The sequence below is a fragment of the Panthera tigris genome, chromosome A2, assembly GCF_018350195.1.
Source record: "Panthera tigris isolate Pti1 chromosome A2, P.tigris_Pti1_mat1.1, whole genome shotgun sequence".
NCBI lineage: Eukaryota > Metazoa > Chordata > Mammalia > Carnivora > Felidae > Panthera > Panthera tigris.
Window position 1 is genome coordinate 80,093,866 of NC_056661.1, and position 14,922 is coordinate 80,108,787.

At 38.4% G+C, this 14,922-nt stretch overlaps 1 protein-coding gene across 1 annotated transcript in view; it reads left to right on the plus strand.

The window, feature by feature from the left end:
• RELN (reelin) overlaps positions 1 to 14,922 on the plus strand; it is a 524,409-nt gene that overhangs the window by 211,245 nt on the left and 298,242 nt on the right. Inside the window, exon 4 of the mRNA XM_042964909.1 lies at positions 10,360 to 10,430. Within this exon, the coding sequence (XP_042820843.1) occupies positions 10,360 to 10,430 (71 nt within the window). The remainder of the gene's footprint in view (positions 1 to 10,359; positions 10,431 to 14,922) is intronic.

A 14,922-nucleotide genomic window follows, 5' to 3' on the forward strand; every position in this document is an offset into this window, starting at 1 on the left:
TCTATATTATAAATACCATTTTGGGGGGCACCTGGGTGGCTCAGTCAGTTAAGCCTCTGACTTCGGCTCAGGTCATGGTCTCACTGTTTGTGGGTTCAATCGCTGCATCCGGCTCTGTGCTGACAGCTCAGAGCCTGTAGCCTGCTTCAGATTCTGTGCCTCCCTCTCTCTCTGCCCCTTCCCTGCTCTCCCTGTATCTCTCAAAATAAATAAACATTAAAAAAAATACCCTTTTGGGAGAAATTTTTCTGCATAGGCTGAATCTAATGATAATTGTATACAAAATGTCTTTTTTCTTATTGTAAGCTCCAACTGTTTTTCATTTTTCTTTTTGTTTTTTATTTTCACTTGCTTTCCTTTCCTTTTTTCTTTTTTTCCCAGGGACTTTCAAATCACATTCAAAGTTGGAATTATCTTTTGGAAAATTCCAATTGCTGATTTAATATGCCAAATGCTTCCAAAAGTCTTTGAATTGAATAAGAAAGATCGTTCATGGCATCTTTTTCAGTGATGCCTTGCTTGTTTTTTAATGGAGATTAACCTCCTGTTATAAACAATAAACTTTCCTTTCAATGATTTCTGCTAGATTATCTGGAAAAATATTTCATGCTTCTATATCAGTGCTTGTAATTTCATCCCAGAGATCTAATTATAGGCTAACTACTTCTCTCCTTAAAGAGATAAAAAACATCATTTGTTTGCACTAAAAGGTCCTTATTTAATGTCTCTACTGAGCTTGTTGTTAAAATTCCAAAGACAGACAATGCCTTTGACAAAATTCTTTCCAGGTTCAGAGATATATGGATTCGCAGCATCTTATCATACACTCAGGCAATCAATTCTTCTTTAACCTAATTAACTGCCCAGTGTGTTAATCTTTTCACTACAGATTGCAGGGGTTTAGTCTTGGTGAATTTGGAAGGCATCAACCATGGTTTTGTGTTGGTTAAGGTTATTAGGCAGTCATGAATATGAGTTTGTTACTTATCATGTTATTTGAATTTATAGTAGGAATGTCTGCCCGAAGAGAGGCCTGGGCTGCCAAATGAGTCATCATATGTTAGGAAGTTCCTAGGTGAGAGGTATGGAAATAAGCTGTGCTTTCCTTGGAGAAGGTGTCTAACACTATCTGGGATCTCCAAGGAGCCTTTATAAGGGCAAGAGATTCTTGAATACATTTAGAGGATGAATAAGAGTTTTGGCAAGAGACTTCCATGCACAGGGGATAGAATATGAAAATTCCTGGCCCGTGAGAGAAGTCATGCCTTCTGGAACTTGTGAAAAGCATTCTATGGCTCAGTTACAGGGTATAGTGGGAGATGAGGCATGGGCCAGATCCTGAAGAATGTTTTAGACCATTTTAAGGAATTTGACAGAATCCTTTAAGTCATAGAGAGCCACAGAAGGATATCAAACAATTTTAGCAAGAAAATTGGCACAGTGTGAAAGTTGGATTGGCATGGGGGTCAATCTGGAGGGGGTTTCCTATCAAGAGAGGGTTGCAATTTATCAGATGACAAATTATCAAATCCTGAATTAAAACAGTGGCTGTGAAGATGGAGAAGAAGGGTATATTTGAGAGTTAATAAATAAAATTGACAAAATTTGCCAGTAAAAGAGGAAGTAAATCTAGGATTCATTTTTTTTGACTTAAATGATTGGGATAAAGTTTGTATTTTACATGCATTAGGGAATATAGCTGTCCTAGAGTTGTATATTGCCTACATGCAGAATCCATTTATATATACACACATGTATTAAATTATAAAATAAAATGAAACAAAAATGTAACTATTTAGAAAAGAAGTTCTTGTGAGCTGGCGCAAGCCTGCTGTAGTGCACCTCTGCTACTATGCACTGCACTGCTCTGGGAAGCACTCCTGTCGGTGCAGACTGCATCCACCATGTCTTTGTCCGTGTGTGTACATGCTCATGTGCGCTCACTTAACTCGGAATCATGGGGTCATAGGGCTGTAGAGCTTCAAGGAGCTTTTTTTTTTTTTTTTAAAGCAAATCAGGAAATTAACCTGACAGGTTAAGTTACCTCCCAAAGTCACAGACTTAGTTTTGTTTTGATTAAAACTCTATATGTTGGGGCACCTGGGTGGCTCAGTCGGTTAAGTGTCCAACTTCGGCTCAGGTCATGATCTCACAGTTTGTGAGTTCGAGCCCCGCGTCTGGCTCTGTGCTGACAGCTCGGAGCCTGGAGCCTGCTTCGGATTCTGTGTCTCCCTCTCTTGCTGCCCCTCCCCCACTCTCTCTCTCTCTCTCTCTCTCTCAAAAATAAATAAACACTCAAAAAAATTAAACCCCACAAAACTCTATATGTCAATTTTAGTAGTTAGCTTTGCTGAGTTACTATTAACCGATGATTTATTGGCCCTATTTGAATGATATTATTTATATATGTTCTTTGTCTTACTAATGAAAATTCTACCTTGATCAGAAAATAGGATTCAGCCGTGTATTTGGTGGTCTTTAAGAACACATAGACTTTGTGATTGCTGGGTAGTGAACATTAATGCCGAAACGTGTTTGAGGAAATATTTATACATTTGACAGAGGGAAGAATGGTATGGTTTAGGAATAAAAGATATAATTATAAAATGAGAACAGTAAAACTTTGAAAAGCAAAAGCATTGTTAAAATGTACACAAACTTTTACCATTTTGCAATGGTCTTGGCACAGCTTGAGAGTTGAATATAAAAAAATTTCTCCCTGAAATTATTCATTACTCCTTTTATATGTTTTAAAGAATTTGGTTGTTTTTTGTTTGTTTGTTTCAATAAGGGTCAAGCTGTGTCCACAACCTAATTAGCAGTAATTGGCTGATGAAAAGGGGACAAGAATCTTTGCAAGTGAACTGATTCCTTTGAATATCAAATTTACCAAATTCAGACCACCTCTCTCCTTTCCCATGTCCCACATATTTAGTAACATTTCCTGGTGGGCGGTTAATGTCAGATCACTGATGAATGAATGACCTTCCAACTGTGAATGGATAGGACACAGTAACATACCAGACCTCAGTAAAGCAGGAGAGAATTGTGGGAAAAGTAACCTGCTACTGGAAGTCAAGCACATTGCCCTACCTTTAAAAATGATTCTTTAAGTAATTTGTAAGCAAAATGATTCATGAAATAAAGAAACAATATGCCTGGGTAAGCATTGTAACAACTATATTAAAACCCCATTCTGTTCCTTTTTTGGAAACTGGATGGCAATGTTGCACATTGGAAGTGAATTGTGAACTGAAAAGTACAATTTTGATTTCCTCAAATGTTGAAGTCATTTTGACCTGTGCCTGATGGGCCATAATTTCCTTTTAATTAACTATTCCTACTATTCCAGAAGCTTGAAATTTATTTATGTAGAGAGACTATATCTGAAGAGTGAATATTATTAAGATCTTCAACTAATAATTGTTGTTATTAACCCTGTCTTCATGTTGGAAATCTGAAGCCTAAGAGTGATCAAAGAAATTGTACAAATTCAGATAGCTCATAAGTAGCAGCTCACTACTTTCTTTTTTAACGTTTATTTATTTTTGAGACAGAGAGCATGAACAGGGGAGGGGCAGAGAGAGAGGGAGACACAGAATCTGAAACAGGCTCCAGGCTCTGAGCTGTCAGCACAGAGCCCGACATGGGGCTTGAACCCATGAACTGTGAGATCATGACCTGAGCTGAAGTTGGACGCTTAACCGACTGAGCCACCCAGGCGCCCCACAGCTCACTACTTTTTAAATGATGGTCTTCTTGGGGCGCCTGAGTGGCTCAGTTAGTTGAGCGTCCAACTCTTGATTTTGGTTCCAGTTGTGGGCCCAAGGTCATGGGATCAAGCCCTGTGTCTGGCTCCGCAGTGAGCATGGAACCTGCTTGGGATGCTCTCTCTCTTCCTCCACCCCTCTCCCCACACACGTGTCCTCTCTTTTTAAAATAAAATACAAAAATAATTCAGGTCTTTCCGATTCCAGACACTGAGCTTCAACATCGTGCCTCAGCTGGATATACACTAATTCTTAAATGCTGGGGCAGGCAGCTGCTCTAGGAGTTCAGTTAAAATCAGATTCTGGAATGTTTTTTTTAAATTCATAACAATGGCTATTTCAGGCTCTGAATATGGTGATCATAATGAACTTTCTTCATTTGGTAGAATCTATAGAGCTTTCAAATTATAGACTGTAACAGCCCAAAGGAATTTTAAAATTACTTACTTAATAGGGATTCTTGTTGGCAAACTTGCTCTAGAAATATCTGCATCTCCTAAGAAGATGATAAGTACTTACTAGAAACTTATTTAATAAATTTGGTCTGCTCCTCAGAACGTGAACAATGAGGATTTTTTGACCTCTTCTGAAAAATTACTGCTACTTAGGGAGAATTAAGTGGAAGTAGTGCCAACATAGTTATTAGCACCACAAATTTGATAGATGTGCCCCTAAAAGAACACTATGAATTATGCTAAAATAATTCTGAGAATAAGGCCTGTCACCATCTATCATAGCTGTTTATTTTTATAAGAAAAATATAATGTGGATTAAAAATTGGAGGGCAATTTTTGAGTCTTTCAACTCTGCTTTTAGCAATTTTTGAATATATAATATATGTAAATATATTTTTATTTTTAAATGTATAAGTTTATGTTTATATATTATATTTAGATGTGTTTTATACTTATGTCTATTTATCTTTATGTAAATATATATATATATATATATATATATATATATATATATATATATATCCATAGATTTGAAATAAGTGCTACAATTCTATAGGTAAACCACCATAAATTATTTCATACTTCTAAATATATTCAAAATGAGCTTGCCATTATTGACTTTGGCCACATCCTGGGAGTGTAGAGCAAACATCTCATGGTATAAAGCAATGGAACTGTTTTCTTGCTGGTCACCTGGGTTCTGGTCTTTCTTCTCCCCAAGATACAATGTGAATATGTAGGCTCTTACAGTGATTAACCATATACCTACCATAGGGTTGGGCACCTTTATATTAAAATGTTATCTAAGGGGTTTAAGAGCTTTAATATATATATTTACATACGTATATTTATTTATATATACATATATATTTACATACGTATATTTATTTATATATACATATATATATATATATATATATATATATATATATATATATATATGACACACATGATAATTACCTTCACCATGTGTTTGTGTCCTGTGTATCCCTCCAGGGTTTGGGCAGTGGCGTAGATGAGGTTGGCATCCTGTGCCCTTGTCTTTGGTAGAGATCAAGACAGACATGAGGGGTCGTGGGGGCTGTTGGAGGAAATACGACTCAGAGTTGAAAGGGGACTGTGGTGATGGTGAGCTGATTAGAAGCCAAGGGACTCACAAAGTACTGTAGGAGAGGTGATCAAGAGAAATGCTATTTTTTACACCTGAAACCAGTATAACACTGTATGTTAACTATACTGGGATTAAAATAAGAGAGAGAGAAATGCTATTTAAATGTTTTTAAAATGTATATTTATTTATTTTGAGAGAGAGAGAGAGAGAGAGAGCAGTGCATGCACAAGCAGGAGAAGGGCAGAGAGAGTGGGAGAGAGAGAATTGCAAGTAGGCTTTGCACTGTCAGCACAGAACCCAACATAGGGTTTGAACTCACGAACCATGAGATCATGACCTGAGCCAAAATTAAAAGTTGGACACTCAACTGACTAAGCCACCTAGGCTCCCTGAGATTTATCTTTCTTTCTTTCTTTCTTTCTTTCTTTCTTTCTTTCTTTCTTTCTTTCTTTCTCCTTTCTTTTCTTTCTTTCTTTCTTTCTTTCTTTCTTTCTTTCTTTCTTTCTTTCTTTCTTTCTTTTTCTCAAGTTAGTTAACATACAGTGTAGTCTTGGCTTCAGGAGTGATTCATCACTTATGTACAACACCCAGTGCTCATCCCAAGTGCCCTCCTTAATGCCCATCACCCATTTTCCCCATCCCTATTAACCCTCAGTTTGTTCTCTGTATTTGAGAGTCTTTTATGGTCTGCCTCCCTCTCTGTGTTTTTATCTTGTTTTTCCTTCCCTTTCCCTATGATCATCTGTCAAGTTTCTCAAATTCCACATATGAGTGAAATCATGTGATATCTGTCTCTGACTTACTTTGCTTGGCATAATACCCTCCAGTTCCATCCACGTTTTTGCAAATGGCAGGATTTGCTGTTTTTAAAGACAACCCCCATGGAGTTGCTGGCCAAGTGGCTAAGTTTCCAACTAGAAACAGAAAAGAAGTTTGTCCAAAAGGAGGTTAAATAAAAGGGTTTAGCTATGGACTGAAGGGTTAGAAGAGACACAAGCCATAGGGCACATGAATTTAAAGATCAGGCCCAGAAGGTAGGCTTTCCCTCTGAAAAAAGAGTGAAAACTACCTTCAGATCTTTGAACCAGATCAGTGACAATGTAATGTAATGGTTAAAAGCAAGGACTCTAGGGCACCTAGGTGGCTCATTTGGTTGAGCATGAGACTTTGGCTCAGGTCATGATCTCACGGTTTGTGAGTTCAAGCTCCACATCAGGTTTGCTGCTGTCAGTGCAGAGCCTGCTTCAGATCCTGTGTCCTCCTCTCTCTCTGCCCCTCCCCTGCTCACTCTCTCATTTTCTCTCTCAAAATAAACAAAAAAAAAAAAAGAAAAAAAAAAAGCAAGGCCCCTACACTTAGACTGGTTGAATTTAAATCCTGGCTTTGCCACTAGTTGTGTGACATTCGGCAAATCACACAATAATTCTGTGTCCCAGGAAAATGGGAATAATCATATCTACCTTATAGAGTTGTGGTCAGGATTAATGGAGTTAATTTATTGGAGCCTATATATATATATATATATATATATATATATATATATATACACACACACACACACACACACACACACACACACACACACTTAGCAGTCACGTTATTATTACTAGTTCGACTTTTCACAAGGAGAGAATTTCAGATAATGACATTGGGCACGTGGGGTGCTTCTCAAGCCAATTTCTAATTGCTGAGCCCTTCCTTCAAACAACATTAAATTATTAGAACTTATAAAGCTCAGATGCTCTGGTTGAAGTGGTGGTGCCTGGAGCGCCCCCTGCTGCCTCTCCCTCAGACTCCCGCGGAGACCCCTAGGCACTACTCTGGAGCACATTTTGAAGACTTGGAAAGAATGGAACCTTGGATCAGGTCCTATCTGCCATTAATAGGCTGTGTGACCCTCAACATGTTCTTACTGGGCCTTAGTGCCCTGACCCATGCACCGTAAGGAGCTAGATTAGTTCAGTGGTTTTCAAATTCTGCCACTGTAAAACCCTAAGAGTTCCTGAGAAGTGTACCAGGAGGTTTTGGGGAATGGGTGACGAGGATCATGCTGGATGAGGCGAGGGAACCCAGTGACTTCAAAAGCTAGGAATATAGGAACATGTTGAGATTTCATATATTTGTTTAAAGAGTAAGTACCACTGCTAAAGAAATTTTGACCAAATGATAAAAGTGCCTTCAGTTTCAATTATTCCCTAGTCCCTCAGAAATGTACTCATCAGACTAAAGTAGCAGAAGTAAAAGCATGCATGAAAACAACAAATACTAAATCTGAGGAAACTGAGTATTGGGAATGTGGTATGGACTATTCATAAGGTGCTGTGCAGTGACCAGGGTATTTCAGTATCTCTGATATCTAGGGAGAAGGCAAAACCTCTGTGACCTGATTTTTTTCTGGGTACTTTGGCCTCATTGTGTTTATGGGAACATAGACTGGCACAATGGTAACTAAGTTCGTGGATCAATGAGAAATACTACAATAGGGATATTGTATACTCACGATCAGAAGACAACTAAAGTGAACACTTGAACACTGTATGTTGTAAGACTTATCTTAGTGGTTAATGATGTCAGAAAATATGTTCCTTCCAAAGCGAATTTCAATTAAAGTTTTCCATTTGTGATTGCTGTGTTGCTATTAGAAGTGAGTGTGAACTCAGAAGCTCTTGACTTGATTGAGATTTGACAATGAAATGTATTTAGATAAATCAAGTTTCCATGTCCCCTTTGGGCATAAAACCTGCAATTGACTATTGAGTCCATAGGCCATGTTTGTGGCTTGGATTAGCACTATATTTAGTCCTCTTCATTTTCAGTTTGCTAATGGCAAAGGAAAACCTATAAACACATGTGAATATATAGTGTGGTAACCTCTGTTTATTAGTAATTTTGATAATGATTAATTTTTTTAATGTTTATTTTTGAGAGAGAGACCGGGGGGGGGGGGCGTTGAGGTGGGAAGGGAAGGGTGGAGAGAGAGGGAGACATAGAATCCGAAGTAGTGCCCAGGCTCTGAGCTGTCAGCACAGAGCCGGACGCGGGGCTCGAACTCACAAACTGTGAGATCGTGACCTGAGCCAAAGTCGATGCTTAACCGACTGAGCCACCCAGACGCCCCAATTTTGATAATGGTTAATATGTGACAACAAGGGCTGATTACGTTATAAACGTCACATACGGTGTGAAATGAAGGCAGCCCAGTAATTTTTCTTTCCAATTTTGTCTCCTTCCCACCATTCAAAGCTCTCACTATTATGCCATTGTGTATGTGTAATATTTTTCTGTTTCACTGCTGAAATATGTTAGCTTGGAGCAGCATCACCCATTAACACTTCAGCGTGGCTTGGTCTGTCAGATTGCTTATGGAGAGTTGGGTCCTGGGAGCTGACACTAGGGGATAGTAACAGTTCAACAGGGAATAAAAATCAGAAAGGTCTGCAGCATGGAGAAGGAAGGTACATCCACGTAGAGACCAGAGTGGGGAATGTTGGGAGCCATGAGGTCCCGTGGGCCCCACAAAGGACAAGATGTTGACTGAGAGGTACACAAATGGAGGGGAAATACAGAGGCCAAACTTTGCCCTCTGCAGACTTTGCAGTGCCTTGTACATAATCCATCTTCAGTAAATGATGGCTGAATCAAATTATTTTTTGTCCTAAGGTGGTTTTGGTAGAATGAAAGTTGAGATTTAATGTTAATATTTTTTCACTTACAAAAAAGATTTTTGTATGGCTTATTTTCTAAAATCAATTTCCTTGAAGAGACATGATTTTCTGTTTTAAGTTTGTTCAAACAATACATTTTGTGCCAGAGAAGTACTTTTTAAGGAAAAATACTTCAAATATAAAGCGTAAATAATTCTTCCTTTAATAAGACAGTTCCTATTATAGCCACTGAATAACACATCTGCTACAGGGATGTTATTTTTTTCACCAATATATGTGCACGGCTCTGATTAGAGGCGGGAAAAGATGCACATCTACTTCAAATGATGAATTAGACCCAGTAGGGAGAAAAGATGTATTTTATTATGATGTATCTTATTATTATAAGATGTATTTTATTACAGAACCTCTGAATAGCCCTTTAAAAAATACTTCTAAAAAATGTAAAATCTTGGGGCGCCTGGGTGGCTCAGTCAGTTGAGCAACCAACTTTGGCTCAGGTTATGATCTCACTGCTTGTGAGTTCGAGACCCATGTCAGGCTCTGTGCTGACAGCTCAGAGCCTGGAGCCTGCTGTGGATTGTGTCTATCTCTCTCTCTGCCCCTCCACTGCTCATGCTCTGTCTCTCTTTCTCAAAAGTAAATAAACATTAAAAAATAATAAAATTAAAAATAAAAAATATAATTCTCTGTCTAAACTCTCTATGTGTTATGGTGACTGTTGATTTCAGAAAAGAAAGTACATTAGGAGCATCTTTCTCCTGTGTTAATATCCTTATTGCTTCACAAAACATTTTATACCAGTCTCCTGAGGAAGAAATTTTAATCAGCATCCTTTCCATACCTTTTCTTCTATCCAGGATTTGCTCATATCTGCAGTTTTCAGAATAAGCACACGAATGTTACAATATCTTTACAAAGTAAAACCGGAAGATAATTCTTTTTTTTGTAATTTTTAAAAATTTTTTGAGAGACAGAGCATGAAGGGGGGGGTGGGGCAGAGAGAGAGAGAGGGAGACACAGAATCGGAAGCAGAGTCCAGGCTCTGAGCTGTCAGCATAGAGCCTGACTTAGGGCTCGAACTCACAAACCATGAGATCATGACCTGAGCATAAATTGGAAGCTTTACTGACTGAGCCTCCCAGGTGCCCCTAAACTGGAAGATAATTCTCAACCCAGGTGCCTTGGGTTAAGCCTTGACTTGTTCATTTGTATCACTGTTCAAATGCACTCAGTTTTAAAAAGATTACATCTATACAGTAACACTTAAAAATGAGGTTTTTTGAAAAATTTTAAAAATACATTAAATTATCACCAAATTTACAAGATTTAGATTAACCTTTCCTATTCATTTTCAGGGCTACGGCAACGCACAGGGGCCAGATTATTTTCAAAGATGCTTTAGCCCAGCAGTTGTGTGAACAAGGAGGTAAGAATCATCTCGGACTCCTCTATGTTAGTTTTGTCAAAATTACTCACGGTAGGCCCTGTGTCCTATGTACTAAGTATTTCATCACTATTACTTGATCATCATGCTTTAAAAATGGAATTATTGATCCCTTCGTATTCCTAAGGGGGATTTATGGATTTGTATTTAGTAATTATCAACAAAGATCTATAGACTTCTGGAAATACTAAACATGAGCAAGAGAAACTAAAAGAAAATTTATCTTCTTTTCCTATTTTTTTCTAACTAATTACATTTAGTTGTTCTGGAAATATAAATCTTAGTAATTTTAGAATTTTACAAAAAAACCCCTATCTGTTTAATTTACCACTTAAATTTCTTGTCAACTTTGTTGAAAATGTTTCTACTTAATTGTTTTTAAACATGATCTGTGTGCCATGTCTATATTCTTGTTTCCACTGTGTGCACCATTAATTTCAGACTCGTGGATAGATGCCGTATCGTTTTAGATACATTAAGAGGACATTAAATAGTCACATTAAATGGCTTGTACTTTTTGAGTGTCTCATACACATCCTGAGTCTCACCCATACTAGACTCACAGATGCACATATGCACATGTACCCACACACATGCGCGCGCGCGCACACACACACACACACACACACACAAAGGAAAAGGTGAAGACAGGATCCGTGCCGCCACACAGCGTTTGTTCACTCTACTTCTTGAACTCCCACCTGACTTCATTTGTGTCCTCACTGTAGCATTTACCACTTCACGTAGAATTTTCCTCTGCAAAGAAATAGATATACCCTTTGAGAGAAGGCTTCTCAAACATAGGAACTATGCCTTTAGAGCTCTTTAGTTCCCCGGAACCTGGCATATGACAGCCATTCAAAAAATGTTGATAGATTAAATGCAAGTTTTTCTCAGCGATACATATATTTCTTGATTTAAGCATTTGATAATGAATATATTGAAGCCAGTCTTTGTAAATGTCATGCCATTTTCACCATCATCATAGGCATAATATCAATTTTTTATGCAGTCGTATTTTTGGGAAATTTGTCACATTAAGAATTACATTTTTGAATTTAAAGAAATTTCTACAAATTATCTCTGCTAAAGAGAATCTAATGGGCTCAGGAAAGAAATGGGAAAAATTATATTGGTTTCTGAAAGGCCTAAGAAAACACCATTTATTAGTTGTAGTAATATATACATCATCAATATGGCTTTATCTAAATAATATGACACCTGATGATTATTACTGGCAAATTTCTGATTGTGTATGTATGTAACTCTTGAATCAGAAAACCCCATTCTAGTTATAGTTTCAAAAATATTATCAGTGTTCTTAGTTTGAACTGATTTTTATTGTGACTTTTGTGAATGCAAAAATGTGATAGCCTTTGTAATAGGCTCAAGAACTCTGTTACAATGTAAATCTTTTTTCAGACTGAAAATGTTCACAATACTGAAAATATAGAACACCATATAACAGTGAACATTAATGTTCTGAAAAATGCATAGTGTCAGAAAAAGGTGTCTAATTTTATTAACATTTACCATTGTCTAAAAGTTGATCTCTTTTAAGCATTGGATTTTTTTAGTCTTTTCTATTGTAAATGAATTGCTGGAATTGGGTTCATTTAAAATGAAAAGAAAAATCCGAGAAAATCCAGTGGGAAAAATTCTCAACCAGTGGGTTAAAAAAAAAAAAGCCTTATTCAGTCAGATTGTACACGAATATGGTTTACACAACGGTAGATGTGGATGTTATTAAAAATGCTGTTCAGCCCAGGACCAAAGGAAAACATTAAGCTTTTCAACAACACCTAATCAATTGAAATCATATCAATCCATCCAAGATAGGGTGGAAAGAATACTAACAAGAGTGATGGCTTCCTGCTGTCAGGAATAATAAGGAAAATAATTGGTGCTGTAAACCCTATATCTATTTTGGACCTACTTTTAATTAAAACATTAATTGTCTCCTTAAATAAAAGACATAAATTTAACAGGTTATAATTTCCTATACATTGGAAGAAGAATATTTAATGTGCTTATAAAAGAGAAATAAATGACAATCATCATCACCAAAGCATAATACTTTTCAATTACAACATACTTAGTAGGTTTGTTGGTTTTAATTAAATTAAACAATTTAAACAAAACAAATATTGCTTTGTGGAGCTTCAGGACAGCTATTATTATAAGACTTATATTGGCGGCTAAGCATGTTGAAAAAGTAAAAGGATCAGAAAACATGCTAGTGATGCCTTTGGTAGTCTATCATCTCGATCCTTTTCCTTAAAAGACATTCGTTGAAGGATTTTATTCTGCAAACTTGTATCTAACACCTAAAAAGACCTTGTCTTAACTCACAGTGCTAAATATGGCTATAAAAGTGAAGAAAGACCCATTTCCTGTTCTCCAGGGCTGGGCTATAAATGGCAGATCAGCTAAGTTTGCCGGGGGACCTTAGGAAAGGCTCCCCAGGGAGCAAGTTCTGAAGGGTCAACAGCAGTTTAAATAAAAAGGGGGGGAATTCCATCTATCTTCTTCTCATTCCCCTCCCCTCTCCCCCCCCCCCAAACCTTGGATCAGGCCCCATCATCTCCTTTGGGATTTGCTTAATAGCCTCCTCTTGGGATTCCCTGCTCCCACTTGTCCAGCACCCTAAGAAGGGCTGCTATAATGAGCTTTCTGAAATGGAAACGTGATTGTGTCATGTCCCTGCTTAAAACCCTTCAATATCTCCATTGGAGGCAATAGTTTATCTTCAAGGTAAAAATCTCTACTGCTTATCACAGCATACAAGGAAAATCCCACACAATGTGGCTTCAGTTTGCCTCCCCCACCTCATTTCTTGTCATCTTTACATTCTATGCCTGCCCCCCCCACCCCATTTTATTGGGGCTGGACTACCCATTTGTGTCTTGTCTGGCTAACTCAGGCTGTCAGACCCTGCTTAGGTATTGCCTCCTGCTGAAAAAACATCTCTGATCTCCCTCAAGCTCCTCCTCAAGCTGGTCTTGGTGACTCTCGTACATGGTGACATAATCCCTGCACATACTTCTCAAGGCACACTAATAATACAAATGGAGACACTGTCGGCACTGTTATGTGCCAGACTCCACTCTACCCATTCTACAACCAGGGCTTCATTTAATCCTTACAGCAACTGTCTGAAGAAGGAACTATTATTACCTCCACTTTACAGATGTTAGAACAAAGACACAGTGAGAACAACTTGTTTAAGGTCACAGAGCTAGGAATTGGCTGAGCTGGCGACTGGAACTCAGGCAGTTTGGCCAGGAGCACATGATGATAACCATCACATTACACTGCCTTTCCAATAAAGCACTTACTTCAGCATGCACTCATTTAACTGGGCTGCCGGTTTTTTTTTTTTTTTTTGCATATTACATATGAACATTATCACAGGTGCTTTGTCTTCCATTAGATACACGTTCCTTGAGGACAGGGCCTGTGCTTTCTATTACTGAAATTGCTAAAGCCTCACACAATGTCTGGTGCATAGTATGCACCCAGTAAATGTTTATTGAATGAATGAATGAGCAGCTGAATCCAACTAGTCAGATAGATGTGAGCAAGAGGAAGCTACCTGGTAGGTCATTACAGCTAAGCCATGAGGCTGGGAGGGTAACTGAAGCCCTCGGTTTGCTCTGGAGTTTAAACATTGTTCTGTAGACAGTGGGAAGCAGGAGGGTGACATGAACAATCTGTGTTTTTGAAAGAAAACGGGATGGGGGTGGAATGGGTTGCAGAGGTTAGGAATGGGAGACGGCAGAGCAGTAGTAGGATGCTGTGTCATCCTGGCAAGAGCTAAATGAAAATTCGGTCTTGCAGAAAGAAAGAGTTATGGTAGAGAGACTTCAGAGAAGATGTGATCAAAGTAGCGAGTGAGGGAGGAAAGAGGATCCAGGGTGATTCTGTGGTTTCTGGTCTGTGTGACTGGGTGGCCGGTGATAGCAGGGACTGAGAGAAGAAATGAAGAAACTTTAGGTGTTTGGGAGAGAACATAATAATCTGGTCTTCAGCACATTGTCTCTGAGGGAATTGCTTTTCCACCCTGCAGGGCTCTCCAGCAGCCTGCTAGGAAGAGAGGCAGATTTGAGAAACATTAGCATATTGGTGCTGAGAAGGGAATGTGCTCATCCAGGGAGATCCTTGGGAGAAGGGCAGAAGGGCCCCAGTGTGGAAGACTAGTGATGGCACAGGAGCAGGAAGAAGAAGGAATTCTGGAGAAGAGGCAAGCTTGGGAGACTGGGAAACTCAAGGGAGACATTTCAACATGGTAGAGGTGTTCAACAGGGACAAAAAAGGCCTCTGAGAGAATGGAGAGGAGGAAGTATGAGAAAAGCCTTGAAGATTTTGCAGTTAGAACATTATTAGCGATTTGGCTATAAATGAGGATGGTTTCAGGAGAGACTAGACTACCCGAAGCTGCCCTGTAGTGTGGAAAGCTCTTGCCCAGGCTTTG